At 39.4% G+C, this 21229-nt stretch overlaps 1 protein-coding gene across 1 annotated transcript in view; it reads left to right on the forward strand.

The window, feature by feature from the left end:
- The window catches only part of GUCY1A2 (guanylate cyclase 1 soluble subunit alpha 2), a 319325-nt gene that overhangs the window by 28525 nt on the left and 269571 nt on the right, over positions 1-21229 (forward strand). The window contains exons 2-3 of the mRNA XM_072729914.1: positions 2599-2660; positions 11077-11198. Of these exons, the coding sequence (XP_072586015.1) occupies positions 2599-2660; positions 11077-11198 (184 nt within the window). The remainder of the gene's footprint in view (positions 1-2598; positions 2661-11076; positions 11199-21229) is intronic.

Raw genomic sequence — 21229 nt, forward strand, 5'->3', positions numbered from 1 at the left:
TTTTGAACTCACTTTGTTATTAAATCCCCTTTTCTAAAATCATGTTTCTAACCTCCTTCTTAAAAGAAGGAAGGGATAGATATGGATAAGAGGAATGGGATCGTGGCCTGTAGAAATGTTGAGTAGGGGACAGGTGTGGAGGAGAGAATATATATATATAGAGAGAGAGAATACAATTTACATATCTACAAAGCCCCTATTTTTCCCCCTAATATGCTGCCTTGCATCACCGGCAGACATGGACACTATGAAAGGTACCCTACGGCTCTTAAGGCAGAAGTTGCCCCAATGGAAGGCTTTGGCCCACATGTGGGTCTTCATGTCTTGCTTTTTTAATTCAGGTCAGAGAGGCCTTAAGATTTCATGAAGATGTCTTCACTGGTAATCAGAGCCATTGGTTGAGCAAACAGGGAAACTCTGAAGAAGATTCAGTGAATCCATGGTGACAAGATGTTCTTAGGGAGTCAAGTGTGTGTGGAAGTCAGGCGTGGCTTGCTGATGATGAGGAGATGCTCTGCCCTCAGCCTTCACACTTGTGGTTTAGACACCAGGACATGCCCACTGGCTTCAGCCACCAATAGGGGCTGTATAAATGCTTTTCCAAGTTGAAGCTTTGTCAGATATGTCCAGAGAATGTTTTCCTTTTAATGTATTTGGAAACTATAAATTTAACTCCTGCTGGGGAAAAAAAGTAATTGCTTTACAAAAGGAAAAAAAATACACTCTTTCAAAGTCTCCACGCTTCTTACAAACATGTGCTTTTTAATGACTGGGGAATTCCTGGTGCAGGAAAAAAATGTCCTTTTGTACAAATGAGGTCATTTTGGTCTTAACTGGCCCTGTGCACTTGAGGTCCTGCTTTCTGTTCCCTGTTTTGTGACCAGAGGTTATTGGAAGGATAATCCCTCTGTGCATATTCACTGCTTTTAGGGCGTGTTGCCAAAGAGAAAGTTATCTTAGCTCACAAACTGCCAAGCCAGTGCTGGAGACCCAGATCCCAAGGGTACTGAGCCAGTGACTGATAATAACTTGGTTTGGGTTGGCCCTGGGTTGAGTTTTTAAAGCACACTTCTCCTGTGCGCTAGGATTGCTGTGTCTACTTGTCCTCCTTAGATTTCTCAACAGCCCCATTGCTTCTTGGTTTAGACGTGATTTTCTTCCTTAGATACATTCTATTTACTCTGCTTGGATTCCATCCTGAAGAGCAGAAACGTCTGACAGTTTGAAGCCTCCTGTTCATCTTTTTAACGTGGTATAAATGAAAAACAGCTCTGGAAAGTATTAGCCCTATACCTATTTCCTTGAACATTAGGAGGCTGATTCCTCCTAAAATTAGTTTCTGACTTGGTTTGGCTAAAGTGAAGCCTTAGATTTGCTCAGTGAAAGGGCTTTCCTAAGTGGTAGCATGGAACATATTTCAGTGGATGCCCTTGATTTAATCGAAGTTTATTTTCTTTTAGCTCTAGAATATCCTTTTCCAACCAAAAAGGAGGCTAAAACTTGGAAGAGTATTGGGTGGGGAGGTTGCTACTTCTGTCCTGGATGTTTTCATAGGGAGGTAAACAGGGAAGGACTTTAAGAACTTGGCCAACAATGTCTGTAGTCTTTTTTAAATTACTTTTTTTAAATTAAATTTAAAATTTTAAAGATAGCCACTTTGAAGGATTAGGGGTGGGTAATACAGTGGTGTTTATTAACTGCTTGTTAGGCACCAGCGCTGTGGTAGGTCCTTCCTGTAGGAGACCTTTCTAGACCTCATCTGGGTTTGTGTGCTTAATTAGAGGCAGTCCATGAGACCGCTAAACTACCAAGCTGCCTTGCATGCCGAGGCTCTGCATTAGAGTCCTTATATTCCCCTAAAATTCATCCATGGCTATAATGAATCAATCGTTTGATGAGCCTGTGACAGATTGTGCTCTGCCCAGCTGACTGCATTTTTATATTTAAAAAATTCACTCTTGCCACTGAGACTTAGGTTTTCACCATAATTTCTTAATTATATCTATGTTCTGGGATCTTTACGGCTCCCTGGGTCAAGAAACTCCAAGCTCAGGCTCTGTTGCCTAAGTAAATTGAAGAAAAATGTCTTGATCTGGAATTAAGAAACTTTATCTTCAGCTGTCATGAAGAGGGAAGGATTATGCTGTTGGGTCAAGAATGACTTAGGTCTTTGTCTATTTTTTGTCCAGAGCACTTGTGGCCGCTCCAGGGGGCTTTGGAACCCTTGCTGGAACCCTTGCCTGGGAGGACTCCTTGAGGGAGTCAGGTTTGACCTGGGCATGGCCTACATTTCCTTCAATACACTTCCCCTCTACTGCCCACAATGCCTTGGATTATTGTCGGCGACTCGTACTAAAGAATTGGGAAAAATATGGCTAGGAAATGCTATCACACTTGAAACCGAGAAATTCTGGGTAATTGCTGAATGCCTCTTAGTTCCTGTGGGGAACATACATGGCAAAATGCATAATGGGTTAATATTGTAAAGTGAAAATACGTATGAGATAAATCAGAAGCTCTGTATCTGTCTCTGATGCTCAGAATGGGTATGGCACTGATTTGCTGATAATAAATTTTATTATTATTATTATCCTCCAGCCTCAGACGATACAGCAGACTCTCAAGAGGACACTGCAGTATTATGAGCACCAAGTTATTGGGTAAGTAAAATGGATTTTCATCATTATTTGGGGCAAATTAAAGATAATTACTCAAACATAGCTAGCTGTTGAACATGTGGTTTTCTGCCACCCAGATGGGTCTTATTTCACACTGGCAGTGCTCCCAATGTGGGGTGGGGGCTCGTTGGAACCCCTGCAGTGATTTCCTTTTGCCTTTTGCTTACTTGTATTTAACCCTTTTAAATGATTCCCTTTTGGTATTGCCTTTCTTTCCTTCTTCTTCTTGTGTTCTTAACCTCCTCTTCTCATCCATTAAATCCATTGCCCTGGGAATATGGTAAGGTTTAATGGTACCAAAGGAGAGGCTTTACAAGAGATTTTAGAATTCTTTAGTAAAGTTTACTCAAAATCATTACAAGCCTTACAGTTCAGTGAGAGGCATTGGTTTCCTTAGTGTCACATGCTACATGGCTTTCCTTAATCTTCTGTTTCTTGACATTGTGGTGAAATGAAGTAACATAAGAAGACAAGATTGAGAAACAGGAGCCCAAGGCCTCACAGGCACACAGAACTTTAAAGTAACTTTATCTGTTTTGCAAAGGATGATGGTAACAACTAATCGAGGATGAGATGCATGGATAAATGAGGTCATTTCAATGAGCATATTCTGTAAATAGAAAACTCCAAATAAGTGTAAGGTATGCCTTTGATTGGCTATGGCAGAAAAACAGTTGGAAATACAGAAACCTAAATTCACTTTCTGATGCAATCTAGCTTAAAATGAATGAATTAAACTCATTGACATGAGGGGCAGTATGTATTTTTAATTTACATCTGAATGTTCTTCTGTATGTGTGGCAGCGATTTATTTGTGTAAGATTGTAAGAACTTAAAAAAAAAACTTAAAAAAAAACTTAAAAAAAAAAAAGATTGTAAGAACTTTTGAGGAGTCAAGATTCAAACCCTGGTACCTCGTGAAATGGTGTCGAGCATCCTTTAACACTTGGGGCTAATAGTCAATGCTATGGGGAACAGGGATGTATTTTTGGCTATTAGGATGTAGTGTAATTTTTTTTTTAAACAAAAACAGAAGAAAAGAAAATTTAGTGGAAAAATAATCTCAGTACCTAGTACAATGCCACATACTTCAAGTGCTTGATAATTATGTTAATTGTCATTTCAAAGGGAATTGCTTTGAAACGTTTTCACATCAATCCTCAAAAGTGCAGTACTAGGAAAAGCATATTATTTAAACTTGTGAGATGGCTTTTAGTTTGAGGCCATTAGTGATTTTAAATGGTTTATCCTAACGGAGGTAGATGATGTCAAATTAATCTCTCCCCACATATTCTAAAATAAAATTTAATCACTCTCATTGGATTTGCTGCTTCCACAGTGTGACATTTGGATTAAATTAGTCAATATAAGGCAGCCCCCGTGGCTCACTGGTTTAGCACCGCCTTCAGCCCGAGGTGTGATCCTGGAGACCCAGGATCGAGTCCCATGTCAGGCTCCCTGCATGGAGCCTGCTTCTCCCTCTGCCTGTGTCTCTGCCTCTCTCTCTCTCTCTCTCTCTCTCTCTGTACCTCTCATGAATAAATAAATAAAATCTTTAAAAAAAAGAAAAAAATTAAAAAAATTAGTCAATATACTGAGAACAGTTTCCTGTGTGTGGTGAGTACTACATATTTGTTTGCTCTTATGTTTATTATTTTTAATATTTTAAAGACAATACCAGTAATCAACCACAAAGAATTTCCTGGAATAGTGAATGCCCTCTGTTTTGAAATGAAATCATAACTGATTCAATTGGAATGGGGATGTTAGAACTATGCAGAAGAGGTAACTAAACAATATTACCATAATCAGCAGAAAATTCTTTTTTTCCATTAGTAAGATGTGATGTAGGAAAATTAAGGTTCTAAGCTGATGGCCAAGAAAAGAATCCTTGAGACGTCTTTGGTGCAAAACGGTGGTTTTATTAAAGCATGGGGACATGACCTGTGGGCAGGAAGAGCTGTACCCCGGTCATGAGGAGTGGCCCATTTTATACTTTCAAGTTGGGAGGGGGTTAGGGTGAGCCTAAGTCTGTAAGGAATTTTGGAAGCAAGGTATCCAGGACCTTAAGGGGACTAGCTGTTGTTGGGAAAGGGTCATTTATTACTGTCTTATAAAACCTGAGTCATGAGACCCTTCAGATGTACATTGGTGAGTTATATGCTTGGAGGATGATCACCAACATGTGTCTTGGGGGGTGGGTTGAGATAAGGGAAGTTTCCAAAGGAATTTTTATATGTAAAGTAGACTTACAGGGTCCTGAGGGTCAGGCTATGATTGCTTGTTGCCCTTAGCAAAGTGTTAATATGGAGGCATCGGTGTTCCTAGGCAAAGGTCACTCTGCCTGTTTCAAGGGTATGTCAATGAGCTGTCAGTCGTAAGGACATTTAATAATTTCTCTTCTGCCTTTGTTTCCCACATCAAGGTGGAGTTCTCTTTTATCTAAATCACTGCTTCAACACTCCTGTTAACTCTGTCTATGTAGACCTAGCCTGTGGTGATTCATGGCCCCAAAATGGTCTTTTCTAGCTCTACTTCTTGCAGACATAGTGTAAAGAATACGGTGCCCGTGACTCAGATGTGAAGAGGTGACTCAGTGTCTGGCTGGTTCCAAAGAGCCCCATGAACACATTTTCACCTGGGTGTGGGCTACCTTCTGAGGACTTCAAGTACCTGTGCTCACTGCCCTTATTCACCTGCATGCTCATGAGGAGGACCAGTGGGCTGCCAGAATTGTGATGTCTGCTTTTCTGACTTTGCCTCTCCCATCAGTCCTGGTGTCCCTGTCCACCACCCTCTCGCTGTTTCTCCTTGCTACTGAAACAGGAGAGCATCTTTTATGACTAACACTTGAATTAATGTATTCACACCTGTGTGCTGTTCCTCTTAGGAAGACACAGTTTAAGGCTTTTTATCTCTCACTGAAAAGGATGGCGTTTCTTCCAGTGAAAGGGATTTCTAGCAATTGGTAAGAAGTGCTGAGTATTAGTTTACGTATTTCTGGGGGGCAGAGGGAGGATGGGAAAGAGGTGGTTTTCCACATCTCTGAAATAGGGCTTTGCCTAAAGTTTATCAAGTCTTAGGTGCCTTAGGTTGAGAGGACGAATCAGGATGGATAACAAGGAGTATAAGCTAGCCCTTTTTATTTTATTTTTTATTTTATTTTTAATTTTATTTTTATTTTTTAGCCCTTTTTTAATTAAAATTTTTTTCAGTTAAAATAAAAAAGTTATTTAAAAATTTATTTCTTATAAACATCTATTTAAAATTTTTATTTTTATTTATTTAAATAAAAATATTTAAATTCAGTTAGCAGTGTAATATTAGTTTCAGGTGTGCAATATAGTGACTCAGCACTTCCTGACGTCACCCGGTGCTCATCCTATCCGGTGCGGTCCTTCACCCCCATCCCCCCCCACCTCCCCTCTGGTGACCATTAGTGTGCTCTCTGTAGTTCAGAGTCTGTTTCTTGCTTTGTCTCTCCCTCTTTCCCCTGGGCTCACTTGTTTTCTGTCTTCAATTCTATATCTGAGTGAAATCATATGGTTTTGTTTTTCTCTGACTGCCCTATTTCCTTTAGCATGAGACTCTCTAGCTCCATCCATGTCCAGAAGGGTGCTAACCCTCCTGCTCTTATTTTCTTAAGTCTGAGTCTAATCACTGGCCTCCCAGCCTCCCTCCCTTCTTCTTTAAAAGTGCCCTTGGACCTGCTTTATTTACGAGAGCCTTAGAATGCATGCTTGATGCATGCTTACACCAGTCATTTGTAGAAACTCTGAGGCTTTTTTTTAGTCTCCAAGATGTAGACTTGAGTGCAGGGAGCAGCTGTTCAAAGGATCACACAGATGGAGGACTGGAGGGAGTAACCCATGGAGCCTCCATCAGGGAGTGAGACAGTCTCTCTGTGCCCCAGGAACTTTGTCTTTAAACATTTGTTCTGTTCCTCAACTTGTCTGTTCTCTCGTTCACTGGTTTATTCATAGAGACCATTCAAGTTGTCTCTACTGTCACTGTGGCTTCCAGATCCACCCCGATCTCCTTTTACTCCTGTCTCAGCATTGTATACCCACCACCACAAAGTGATGAAACGAATTAGACCATGCCACTTTCTCACATAAGGCCGCTGGGCTCAGATGTTAATGTGCATCAGGATCACCTGCGGGCTTGTTAAAACCTAGATTGCTGGACTCCACCCCCAGGGCCTCTGACCCCATGTATACTGAGCCCTCAGAGGGTGGTGTTTCTAATGAGTTCTCAAATAATGCTGCTGACACTGCAGGGCCAGATATTATGATGTGACATCCCTACTTGAAACCATATCATGACTTACTGTGATAGACCAAAGCCTGAACTTTTCCTGTGACCTGGCCTCTGTTCACTTCTCTGCATCCTCTTCCACTTCCCTTTTTTGATCTCCGCTGGCCCCACTAGGCATCTGTAGGTTTCCCAAGTCCTGCTTGGCTTCAGGGCTTTGGCATGGACCATTCCATTTTCTTGGAATGGTCTATCCCCAGATGTGTGCATGGATTACTATTTTTTTTATACGTTCAGGTCTCTGTCTAAATGCCATTATCTTGAGAAAAGCATACCCTGGCTACCCAATCTAGAGAAGCCCTCCATCCCCTACTTCCATCTCCAACCCATTTTGTATTCATTCTTCTTTGTTATTCCTTTCCATTGTGCTTATCATGGCTTATGTTGTTGATTTATCTAAATTATTTACCTCTATCATCCTATGCTTTTGTAATTGCTTGGTTCATAAGAGGGACTCACATGTTCTTTTGGCGGGTGGGGAAGAGTGTGAATAAATTGAAGAACTGCACCCTGGAGGTATATACACAGACGTATGGGTAGAGTGGATAAAAGGGTAGATTAGGCTTGAAAGTGGGTATAAAAGGAGGGTTTGACAACTCTCTCAGGTCCATCATAGTTCTAGTGCCAAGAGCCTTTCCCGTAGAGCATAAATTTTACTGATTTATTAACTTAATGTCTCATTTATGCTTAATGTTCTGTTGTCGTGTGTCCAATTGGCTTGGGGTTAAGTTTCTTATATTTTTAAGATTTTTTATGTAAACTCTGCATGAGCTCACTCACCCTCACAGTGTTCTGTTCATGCAGCATAGTCTTCTTCCCTTGTTGTAAAATATGGATAGGGGCCACTGAGTATACATCTTCGTGTTTGTGTCTCTGTAACTCACGCTTCTAGGGGGTGGGCTCACTTCTTGGACAGTGTGGGCTGGAAAGAACAGTGGGAGACAAATGAGGTAAGTAGGAGGCAAACCAGGTTCACCTTTGGAATTGAGAGGCACCGGGATGAAGGAAAGTCTGGTTCATGAGGACTTTTTCCTCTGATGTTGTTTTTATCATTATACTGTGTCCTTCCTCCTCTCTGTGCATCTTTGTCTTGTACTTTAGAACCGAGGACTAAGAAAATGTGCCTTGGAGTAGACATACCACACAGCAGATTTACTAGATCTCAAGTCAGATTCTGCCTTTGAATGATTTAGGGCAGATGACTTAACTTCCACGAACCTCCATTTTCTCATTTTAAAAATGGTAGTGATTACAGGGTTGGTTGGGGTGAAGTTAAATGTCGATGATAACGTCAGGTCATCACATAAAGTTAGTACAGTGCCTGGTACACAAAGTAATCAATATGTTCATTGAATCACTATTATTGCCACTATATGTCAGTGTCTGACTCTCCTGCATCCTTGCCCTGTCCTCTTGGAGTCTGTAGAAGTTTGCAATCCTTTGTTTACCATCAGAAGCTAAACATGCTCCATTTGTGTTCTAGCTGCAGCTTCTTATTACAGAGAGTTTGGATTTTTTTTTTTCCTTCATTTAAATTTCTGCCTCGAGAACATCTCCCCCAGCCACCCTCACTCGTGTTTACACTATGTGACTCCTACTGGTCTGTAGCTCCTGAGGGTGGATTACCAGCACAGTGTAGTCAGTCAAAGCAGAGATGTCTTTAAATCTGCGATTGGAAAACATGTGATAATCTGGCTTCCTGGGATGTCATGGTCCATCATTATATATTTTAAAAACTGAAGTATGAATAAATATATATTCAGAATCATGCCACTCATTTTGTTCTTTTTTTTTTTTTTTTGGCCAGAATAAGCATCATGATGCTAATAGGTGGGACTGCTGCCAACCTCCTATTAGTTTGGGACAACATTTCCTATAGTCATCTAAAATTAAATTCTGTTATTCCAATTATCACCATGGGCTCTGTGTTTGTTTTGTACAGCCAACCTTCTGTTCTTTTTTTCTTTGGACAATTGAATAGGGATTAAGCTACAGTAATTTCCATAGAACATGAGAAGTGGGTGAACCCTAATTATTCTGGGAAGCAAACTTTAATGGTATGATTTATGCTGTCGTGGTCAGATTTTTGCGACTATATGTTATTTTATTTAAAAAGTGATCTAGCTTCTTTTTCCTGTATTTACATAGACTATCTGAAAGAATAAATAAACACAATGTTAGATAAAAGGTATTATCTACTGATTGATCACTTTTTTGAGAAATGTACTGGGCACTCTACATCTCTTATTTTTTTTGTAATTCTGACCATCTATTTCCTAAGATCATTGTATAAAGCTCATTTTACAGAAAAAGAAATTGAGGTTATGAGAAAAACTATTTTGTCTTTATATTTCCAGTTAAAATGAGGGAGCTAAATTTTACAAATAACCCTGTATTTGTTTTTAATAACTGCCTTCCCCATTCCACCTTTTATTGAGTTTCCTACCTTCTGGGAACTGCAGTATTTGCCACCCTGGCTTATTGGAATCTGATCTCCTTGAGGTGTGCAAACACGAGGCCCCATCAGTTTTTCTCTCCAGTCATTTCAAACATGCGAGAATGGGTCCTCTTTGATGCTAGCTTGGGTAGATTGCCCTGATTTCTGGAAACTTACAGGGAGTCTGAAGTCCACTCCAGACAGGTTCACATCTTCAATCCCATATCCACTCTCCCCCTCCTTCCTCTGTCTGCCTGTATCAGGCCTTGGCCTGAGGCACTGGGAACGCAGTGTAGAGGGGGTATCCTGCGTTTTTTCACTCCGATGGTCCAGGCCACCCCTTTCTGTGTATTGTTATGAGGCAGGAGTAAAATGGAAAATGGCAGAAACCTTTTTTGATTCACCAGTGGTTGTAACGGTCCTGCCTTCTCTGTGGTGCCCTCAGTGAGGTGCCTGAGTGAGTTCTGCCTTGACTGGTTCAGATGCTTGCACTCTTGGCCCCACAGATTGCACTCCAGTCTTGCTTGTGGGGTCTGTCTCCTGCTGGCAGCCTCTAGATGGGGAAGGCAGGGAGAGGAGACAGTGGAGACATGTCTCTCTTTCCTACCATCTCCCTCACCCCTGGGAAACTCCTATTTTTTGCCCAATGGAGGCATCGTAGGCTGTTTCCAATTCTCTTCTTTCTTTTCCCTATTGATAACTCTTTCTGAAACCTTCTCTCTCCACTCAGGAATTACACTACCTCAGCAGACATTCATGGTGGAATGCAATACCCAGGGAGTAATGACAACAGCACTATCATCCTAGACCAGTTATTTACTCTTCTGAGGATTGCCTTTCAAATTCTTTTTATTCCTTTGCTTCTGTTAGCTAGCAGTGACTTTATTACTTTAAGTTCTGATGTAAACAGCTACTCTTGGGGAATGCCTGTATCGTCTTCAACCTTGGTGCCTTAGCTTTAATCCAGGGGCAACTGGAGAGGTTCCAGGCCACATCTGATGACACAGGCATTTTCTCATTCTGTCCTTGCAGAAACTCTGGGGGTGGTGGGGTGAGGGGTGGGGGGAGGATCTCCATTTTATGAGGGAGGCAAGTTAGGCCCATAAAGATGAGGTCACTTGCCCCAAGTCTCATAGATAGACAATGGTAAGACCATGATTCAAGTTCTGTCAGACTCTAAATACTTCCTTAGCTAATTTGTTATCCATGCACCCATATTGCTTATCTTCTCAACTGTGAGGGAGGTTAAGACGTGTCTACTTTTAGCACAGTGCTAGTGCACCAAATAAGTACTGTGAATTAGGGTGTTTGCTGGGTATCTTCCTTATAGGAACAGATTACCTGTGGCTTTGAAGCACATCAACAAGGAAACACTTGGGAGTACAAACTGATGGATATTTTGGTTCTCTTCATTTATGTTTGTCACATTCAGTTTCTTTATCAATGACAGCCTCTAGTTCCCAGCCACAGCCCAATGCTGATGTTAGTGGCGGCTTATGCCAAAAATGGTGTCTAAGGGCTTCAGTTATATAAAAATGCGATTATGCCAGGGGCACAGACCACGTGTGCTTGTGTGTGTATGCATACAAGTGCATTTGCAGATGCTTTAAAAATTTTCTCCATATGCTAATTTTGTTTTCTTCTTAGTTACAGGGATGCAGAAAGGAATTTCCACAATATCTCTAACAGATGCTTCTATGCAGACCATTCCAACAAAGAGGAAATGGAAGACATCCCAGGAATTCTTCAGTGCACTGCTAATATACTCGGTATATTAACTACGTATTTATATGAGAGAATGAGAGAAAAGGGGAAAGTACTAGTGATCGGAGGTTTAGAAGCCAAGGCAAATGAAGAGTGATTTAATTTTGACTTTGAGATGTTTAAGTGCAAATTACATGCATGCCATTTACTTGGAGGTTGAAACACATAATAATGAGAATGCTCACATTCCAGGGAATCCTGGAATTCATGTGTTGGTATTAGCCTCCTGTGATCCATATTTTTCTGGCTCTTGACCTCAACTGAAGTTAGGGATCTTCCTCTCTGAGCCCATACTCTTATTGTTTCTAATAATATTATCCCTCTATTATTTGTGAGAGGCCCTGGTTGGAGCAGGAGAGTGGCTCACATATACTCACAGTAGATTCAACAACTCAGAGGTGGTGAGGGAGCTCATCTACTGAGGTCTTTGTGTGTGTGTGTGTGTCTGTGTCCATCCATCTTGAAGATCTTAGTATTTATGACAAGGGGAATGTTTCTGGATGCTCCCAACACAGCTAAGGAGTGATGTTTTAAGCCACTGAGTCATTTTGCTTTAAGGTACCATGAGTGAGCTGTGCTATCTTACTATCCGATGTCTTGGTGTGTGAGAGCTATATTGACTTATACTCAAAGTAGATATCATCACAGGGATATATTTTGCCCTCATGTCTAACATGGGTTTTTAGTAAAAACAAACAAACAAACAAACAAACAATAACAACAAAAACACAAAAAGTTCTTTCAATTTATTTGGAATCTTCCCTTTTCCTTATTACTCAGAAGGGGATTTGTGGGGTTGTTAGGGACAACAAATCTTAGTGATTGACTCCACATAGAACTCAGAATCCCCTCTCCCTCAGGATTAGATGATGAAGACTGGGGCAAACTTGTTTGCCTGACTTTCTTTACCCTTAGAGTAAATGCTTTCTCTGGAGACGTCTGAGTCCCTCCTACAGATTCCAGGACCTCAAACTATGAGTCTACCAGATTTTTCTAAATCTGTCTGACCCCTTTTACACTTGAGCCTTGATGACATCTATCCATTGGTAATGTTCTTATCCTAGGTAAACACAAAATTCTGTATTAAGAACATGGATCTTTTGTGAAGAGCAGTTTGTCAATAATACAGGCAAGAGAGTGATGGACAGTGGAAAGGAAGCCCAAGGACTTACCTCAATCTTAGTGCACCTGCAGGGATGTCCTTTTACTCTAGTAAACTTAATTATTATAGAAGAGCAGGGATGAGAATAAATGGAGGTTGAGACTGGGCATTACCCAGGAGCTCTTTATAGCTTTCTGATTTTTTATTTTCAAGAATTGTGCATCAGTTTTTTTAAAAAAGACCAAAATAAGGTTGCTAACTTTGGCAAGTAAGGATAATTTGTTAAAGTGATAATGTTTTCATGCCACCATTTTATAAAATAAGGGACATTTTAACTCCCCGCAAATAAGAAGGCCTAACCTCCAATAAATGATGGGCATTTAAATGGAATAAATTTAGCTCAATGACAAAAAAAAAAAAAAAAAAAAAAGAAAAGAAAAGAAAAAAGAAAAAACTCAACTCCATCTGTAACATTTCTCTTGAGATGTGATTTTCCAGGGTTGAGGTGAGAGATGATGCCTCACTAAAGGGATATATGAGAATCTTGGCAGACAGAAGTTTACTATTTTGAAAAGCGATTCTTTACTTACTCAGTTTTTAAATATTTCACTGCCCCTCACATCTCCTCACCTCCTCCCCACCTTGCCAATGAGAGGGAGTAGAAAATGTTCATGATAAATCTATGAGGAGTGCTAAAGGCTTCTGAACTGATCTGTACTTGGGTGTGCCCCAGTCCCACAAACTGTAGATCCGACAGCTGGACACAGTAACCACAGGGGAAAACTGTAGGCCTAGTACAGCTTCGTTGCCTGTCAAGATGCTGGGAGTTGCAGATCAAATAGTGAGTGAGATCTGCTGTAGGCAGGATGCTACCTGGTGGTATTAGGGGAAGAGTGCTTTTAAGTGAGGTGCTTATGATTTAGAAGGTGACTCTACAACAGTGTTTGGATTTCATGAATATGAAGTTTCTCTAGGCAAGAGAATGGCAGGATACTAGGGAAAGTGGTTTTTTTTAAAATTTTTATTTATTTATGATAGTCACAGAGAGACAGAGAGAGGCAGAGACACAGGCAGAGGGAGAAACAGGCTCCATGCAGCGGGAGCCTGATGTGGGATTCGATCCCGGGTCTCCAGGATCGCGCCCTGGGCCAAAGGCAAGCGCCAAACCACTGCGCCACCCAGGGATCCCCCCGGGAAAGTGGTTTTAATGAACAAGAGAAATTAGACTTTATTTAGTAATAATGAATTGTTCTTAAAATGTAAAAAGGATAATCTCATAAAACTTTAATTTTTGAAGAATAAAATGAAATGCCTGCCATCTGTTGATCAGCAACTGGCATGGATCTGACAGGTGATTATATACCTAAGAGGTAGCTGTTCTCTTTTGAGTAATGTCTTTCCATGACTCTTTGCAATATAGACTGGCCAAAGATAAAAGTAACAGCTTTACTGATCAGAGTCAATGAAAGCTTTGTTTTCAACAAGTCACTGAACTATGATTGGTCTCGGCTTGCTTAGATTTTCTCTTTTAAAATGACATTTAAATTCTCCTGTGCAATCATTTATGAGAATGCAAGAATCAATCAACTCCATGAACAGAAAAACATGACACGAGAAAGGAAGCCATCTTTTGAGTGAGGGAGTTTGGCCTGGGCATAGAGAGTCTCAACCAGGCTTAGAGAAATTTTGATGCCTGGAATCCTTCCAGAAGGTAATTTTCCCACAATATGATTTATATTCATTGCCTTTGGGGAGCATGGTTAGAATATGGGTGGATTGGGGTAGGGAATACATATTTCTATTGTCTTCTTAATCAACAAGGAGGTTGTGGTAGAGTTGAGAAATATGTTCACTCATCTCTAGGCTACTTATGTTTCATCTATTATCAAGGAAAATTTAAAGTCTTTAGGTCAGAAAATAGGACTAGGGAAGCCAACTTTTCTTCTTTCAAAATGACCATATCCATCAGCTTAACGTGTACTCCTCTCAAGGGTTTGATCATGTGCTGGCTTTTTAGGTTGAAGTTTGAGTTGAATGGTTGGCCTGCAGTGAAAAGATGGACCTGAAGAGTGGGAGAAATCTTGCTGTGGAAAACCAGTTTGACTTTTTGTCCTATATATGTTGTCGCTTCCTCCTTAGGACTCCCTGGAAACACATGTGCATTATAGAGTGGTTCATACCCCTACTAGTAATGGGACAGAATTGTTTCCAGATCAACATTTTGCCATTTATTTCTCTTTTGTTGGCTTAGAAACTGGTTGTTGCTATTTTTTGTTTCATCATTTACAAATTAGGGATATTAAGGACAGACTGCTCAGAGTCATCTATTCACCTCTTTCTGGTGCTCTGGCAGTCCCTGTGGTTAATGCAGGACAGTTCTCCAAAGAGGCTTTTAAACTCTGGAAAAGGCTATAGAGAGATAGTCATGAACTCTGCCCTCCCTGCTGGAGGCTTTCTGTGTTAAATTTACTGCTTTACTTGGGATATGTTTTCTATTCACCAAAATGATCTAATTTTAGTTGTCTGAAAAATTATGGCTTTTCCAGTTGTTATCTGCAAAGCCCATTTTTAGATTCAATTAAATAGTAAAATGCATTTATGTTCTTAGGTGCAACATTGAGTATTTTCTCGGATGTTGTAATGTTTGAATGGTACAAAGGAGTATCTGTGAGAAAGCATTAAAGGGTCAATATCGTATTTCTGTGTTTGTTGCTAAAGTGTTACCACCTGGTCCCGTGGCTTGGCCTTAGGTGATGTTGGGGGACAGAGGGAGGAGGCAGAGCTAAGGGAAGACAATACATTGCACAGTTTCCTTACAGATTGCAATGCAAAATAAATGAGGGTTTTGGCTATTTAAAGTGGTTTGTTTTCTTTTGGCTTTTTCTTGTCAATCTAAGCAGAGTCTGGGACATTCAGGATATGCTTGACAACAGATGGACAGACAGCCCAACTGCTTCCGTGTGCTCGTGACCTCCTCTCTTCAGAAGGGCTCAGTGGTGTGTCTCCCGAAATAGACAGGGTGCCAGGGCTTTGATCACCTTGGAGCAGTGCCAACGCCACAGCCCCCCTTTGAGCCTTGGAGATAGAAAAAAAGAGGTGTTAATGTGGTGGCCTTAAGTTTGGTCCTGTACTCTGGTGGGGTTGTTTCATTTCTCACCAGTTTTACTTCTGTTGAGGGGTTTTGGGTGTGGTGGTTGTAGAGCATCTGGTGCTGTAAGATGGAGGAGATGGTGTAGGAAAGGAGTCCATGCACAGTAGGATGGAAATCAGGAATGAATGCTCTGTGTAATTCACTTATTGGTGATGGAGAGCAAACTTGGGGTTGCTGTTTCAGGAAGTACTGATTATTTACAAGTATTCACAAAGTTTAGTTGCATGCTGCCTTTGCTAAGTGCATTTTCTCTCTAAGTAATTGCAAGGACATGAATGGCGAAAGAATATTCATTCAAGTTTTCTCTCTTTTAAAGGTTGTTGTGAGAATGGGGCTTTACTGTCTCCAAAAAAACCATGGCACATCTCAAGTCGGAATCAGAGTGATGTCATGGGAGGTATTTGTTGGGAAAGTGCTAATGAGGAGGGTGGAGGAGCCGGCCTTTGGGACTTAGACCTCACAGCTTCTTCCTTTCTTTTTTATTTTTTGTCTAAAATAATCTGAATGTAGAGCTCTCTATATAAAGTGCCACCCATTCCAGAATCATTAGCAGATATAGAGCTTTTTAAAAAGTAATCAATAATTTGTTGTTTGTATGTTAAATTGCATATGCTTTTTGGCTTATATCATGATTTGGAATGTGCATTTAGCAGACTTCTAGTTAGCTTTACTTAGGGTTAAGATTACCTTGGGGGTTTTTTTGGGATAACTCTTGCACATACTCCAATTCACTAAACAATTCTATGTTTAACATATTTAGAATATTGGAGAACTAGTTGGTGCAATAACCACTTACCATTTTCATTGATGAATTAAGATCAATAGCAACAGATAAATAAATTCTACTAATATAATTCTTGTTACTGTAAACTGGTAACTGATAATTTTTCTCTTTAGTTGATTTAATTTATTTTAATTTAATTAATTGATTTAATAATGGTATTATAATATACTAGTGGTTCGGAGCTAAAATGATCCAGGCTACTTGGGTTGAATGTGCAGCTCAGCTACTTCATGACTGTATGGACTGGAACCAGTTACTTGATCCTTCCCATACTTTGCATTTCTCATTTTGTAAGATGGTGCTAATAGAACTACATACCTCCTGCAGTTGTTAGGAAAACAAAATAATTGAATTTATATAAAATACTGAAGGTAGCCTAATAACAAATGCTACACAAGCGTTTGCTCTTAGTATTGAATATTCACATAATAAAGTTTGCATCAGCCTCTGAGGTCTAGATTGCTCACTTTTGTGGGTGAGGAAATGGATACTTTGAAATGTTAACTTGTTAGGTTTCTTTGTCAGCGATGGATGAGAAGCCACAGAAGCAGGATTTCAACCCACATCAGTCTGATTCCAAACCCCTCTCTGGTCCTTTCCAGGGCTTTATGATGCCTTCCAGAGTCATTGGACTGAGACTGACTTGCCATCACATTTCTATTGCTAATTGCACAAGTCTTTCTGGGTCTGTGAACTGTGCATATTTTACTTCGTTTATTACTATTCGAAAGTGTTCTTGGAATATCTGCTTGTATGTGACAAGTAGTATCCCAAACGTTTCTCATTGGTACTGAGGAGAGCACAGTTTCTTCATAATTTGGATCTTATACAGTTTAGAAATGGTACTTTCCTTTCTTGTGTTGGCAATGCAAATGAAGGGTGATGTGTTTGTCCTCACGACACAAACAAGGTTTCACAGTTAAGCTGTTATAAACAATATGCCAATTCTGTTGGCTACAAGATTTCAAACTAATCTTGGTACTTAGGTGGCTTAATATGTTAGACCTCGTGGGTGGGGCACAAAGCCTCTAGATGGTTGTATTCTCATGCCACTGATTTTTTCTTTAATGGATGTTGCCTTTTAAAGTTTAGGAACTCAGTCACAGTATCTCATTAGGAAAGTTGTTATAGTATCTCATTTAATAATATGAATTAACAACATAATTCCTAGCCAAGGTCTTGAGGAGTGGGTCTATTTTAGTTGGAAAGAACTTTTGTTTTCCCTTTTCTGCTTGCATACATTGCTCGAAGTGATTAGATATGGCAGGTAGGTCTGAGAAAGAATGAGACCACTCGGGGGGTGGGGGGAGGTGGAGGGTGGGGGACACTAGCTCCAATATGTGTAAAATAAATGCTTTGATAGAAACGGAAACTTCACTCATGTAGATCAGTTTTAAAAGATCCAAGTATGTTGAACAGAGATGTGAAGTGCTTTCTCTCCTCCCATACATAATCTTTTTTATTTTAGGAGCATTTTCTTCTGAATCTTATAATTGGCCTTATCCCATTTGGATTTCTCCACACTTAGCTTCTTTTCCTTACTGGAAAATCATGACTGACATTTTTATTCCCTTTTTCCCCCTTTTTTTGTCATCTCTGTTCATCTCTATTGCATTGTCTCCTAGCCACTACTAACTTTGCCTGGCACTTCTTTGTATGGGAGGGCAAATTCTCACATCCTAAATTCCTCAAACTATTGTCTTTTCTGAAATTTTCAGTAGGTAGGCTTTTGTTTTCCTTTTGACCTTAAATTTTTAAACAAACTTAATTTAAGTATAGTTTTAGATTTATAGAAAAGTTGTGAAGGTAGTATACAGAATTCTCATATATTCCATACTCCTTTCTTCTATTGTTGATATCTTACTTTGGTCCCAATTCATGAACCAGTATTCATACATTATCACTGACTAAATTCCATGCTTTATTCAGATACCTTTGGTCTTTCCCTGTTTTCTGTTCCAGGATCCCACTCAAGATACCATATTATACTTAGTTGTCATATTTCCTTAGACATCTCTTTTCTGTGACAGTTTCTCAGAGTTTGCTTGTTGTTGATGACCTTGACAGTTTTGAGGAGTCCTGGTCAAGTCTTGGGAGTTATCTGATGTGTACTTTGACACATGCCCATAATTGTGTGTGTGTGTTTTGAACATTTCCTCACTTTCTAGTGCTATGAGATGCTCCAGGCTCATCTTGTGTATTTTCTGCTCCAGTCCTAGAGTCAGCTGTTTATCCGAGGAGTCATGGTTCCTTTTATTGGAGGATAGTGTTAGAAACCAAAATCTGAAAAAAAAAAAAAAAAAAAAAAAAGAACCCAAAATCTGGACATTAGAAGTACTATTGCTATTGGGGTATTCTTGTTTCCTAGCCCTCTCAGCTGACAGGGCAGGAAAATACATAGAACTCTTGTGTATATGCCTGTCTGTAAATATTTCTCTATGTGTTCTGCTACATCAATATTATGCTAAATGTGAGTCCATAGTGATCCAATCATATGGATCATTCTAACCCTTTCCCCTTTCCTTGTCTATAACCTCCTACTACACCATTGAGAAATTTGGCTCTTGTTAGCCATCCCATCTGTCTAGCTAATTGTTGGCTTATAGTGTGCAGGTATAATTGTTTCAGAATTGTTAATATGTATGCCCATGGGGGAAATTTTATCAACCAGAGTATAGTGTTAATGTACATTTTTGGAGTATGAAGTTACATACGGAGTTTTAGAGATTCCGCTCATTTCTGGTGTTACTTAGGTCCACATCTTTCTCCTCCACCACTTCCAGTGAGGTGTTTTTCATATATTTATGATACAGTTATATTATTTTATAACATTCTTAATTCTATCATGTAATTCTTTGATATCCTAAATACATATATGAATATACATATTATATATGTAATATATATTTTGCATACATTAAAGTTTACTTTTTGTGCTGGAAAATTCTATGAGTATTGATAAATGCATGGTATCACCTATCTACCATTACAGTATCATATGAAATACTTGAGATGTCCTAAAAATAATCCCCTATGCTTTACCCATTTAGCCCTGCCCTCCTCTTTGCACTAAACCCCTGACAAATACTGATCCATTTGCCTCTTTGTAGATTTGTCTTTTTTAGAATGTCCTATAAATGGAATCACACAATACTGAAACTTTATAAATTGGCTTTTTTTATTTTTTATTTTTTTACTTAGCAGTAGGCATTTAGGATTAATACATTACTTCAGTGGCTTGAGAGCTGATTCCTTTTTTATCTCTGAGTGTATCATCATACATATATGTCACAGTTGACTTATCCATTCATCTATTGAAGGACAACTTGTTTGCTTCTGTTTCTGGTAATTATAAATAAACCTGCTGTAAACATTCAACTGCAGGTTTTTATGTAGACTTAAGTTTTCTAATTAGTTAGGAGTGTGATTGCTACACTTTGTTTGTTTTGTAAGAAACCACTAACTACTAAGGTATCTTCCAAAGTGGCTGTACCATTTGTTGTTTATCCTATCCAGAAATTAGTATTTTCAGGTTTTTTTTAAAAGATTTTCATCCTTTTAATTGCTGTGACTTTTCCCTTGAAATTTTATTTTATTTTATTTTATTTTTTTTCCCTTGAAATTTTAATATACAGCACTTGCTGTCTTCTCAACATATACAAAGGAGAGTTAAGAATTTTGTTTTTCTGTTTTGTCATTCCTTTTCAAGATCTTATGACTAAATAGACAACTGCTTGAAAAATTCTTAATCATGGCAGAAATTGTCCATGGTACCAATAAGTAGAATCTTTTTCTTTTATTTGTTAAAAATAAATTCCTGGAGCAGAGTTAGTTAGAAATCTTTTAGGAATTTGGTGTAAATTAAGTGACATCATGTAAAATCCTATTTGTTGAAGGTGTTCAAAATTGAAGATACTCACAAGCAGTCTTAATATCTTATGTGTCTCCAGCCCCCCAGAGGGTTGTAGTTTGAATTCCTTTCAAAGCTATCTGTGGCCAGTGAGTCATTCACCTAATTAAATCTCCTATTTCTTAGGTTGTTCTCATAAGCAAGTTTCTCAAGCCTCTTAAACAATCTCCCACTACTCTTCTCAGGAGATTGTATCACTTCCATTTTGTATCTGCAACATTCCTAATATGGGAACAAGTTAGGTCTGACTTAGAGCAGAAGAAATGGAAGCATAGAAGGTCAGGCTGCTCGCAGAGGGTCACCCCGTTAGCGTGTAGGGACGGAGACAAGATTGTGAGGCTCCCACAGGAGATTCTGCGGCCTTGTTGACTGACCTCTCTACTGCCTCTGTTAGAAAGAATCAATGGCTCTTTTTGTTTTCCCTCTGAGTTAGGAAGAAGCTTATTCTTCCCATACTGTGTGAGAAAGAGGAATGTGAGTGCATAGCATTTCCTATGTCAGACTCAGAGCCCATTTGGGTTGCCATCCTTGCACCCATTTTGTAGTGATTTGGCCATAGTTCCTTTTTTAATCTAAATACTGTGTTCTGAGCCTTTTCACTCAAATGAACACCACTTCTTCTGCTTTCACTTTTTTGCTTTTGATTTGATGACTTTTATTCATCAGATTTTATTTGAAAATCTTTCAAAAATTTATTTATTTATTTATTTATTTATTTATTTATTTATTTATTTGAGAGAGAGAGAGAGAGAACACGAACATAAGTAGGGGGAGGAGCAAAGGGAGAGGGAGAAGCAGACTCCTCACTGAGCAGGGAGCCCTATGTGGGGCTCAAGCCCAGGACCCTGAGATCATGACCTGAGCCAAAGTAGGTACTTAATCAGCTGAGCCACCCAGGTGCGTCTTATTCATCAGATTAGTCATATCTACATGTAGGTCTACTTTTTTTTTTTTTTTTAGTATTTTATGTTCTGTTTTCATTGCTCTTTGATACAGAACTCTTGACTGAACCATACATTTTAATAACATACTATTTAATCGTCCTGAAAATTAATGAAAATTAAGATTAGAGTTAAATTCAAACATCAT

This window comes from Vulpes vulpes, chromosome 12, assembly GCF_048418805.1.
Source record: "Vulpes vulpes isolate BD-2025 chromosome 12, VulVul3, whole genome shotgun sequence".
Lineage (NCBI taxonomy): Eukaryota > Metazoa > Chordata > Mammalia > Carnivora > Canidae > Vulpes > Vulpes vulpes.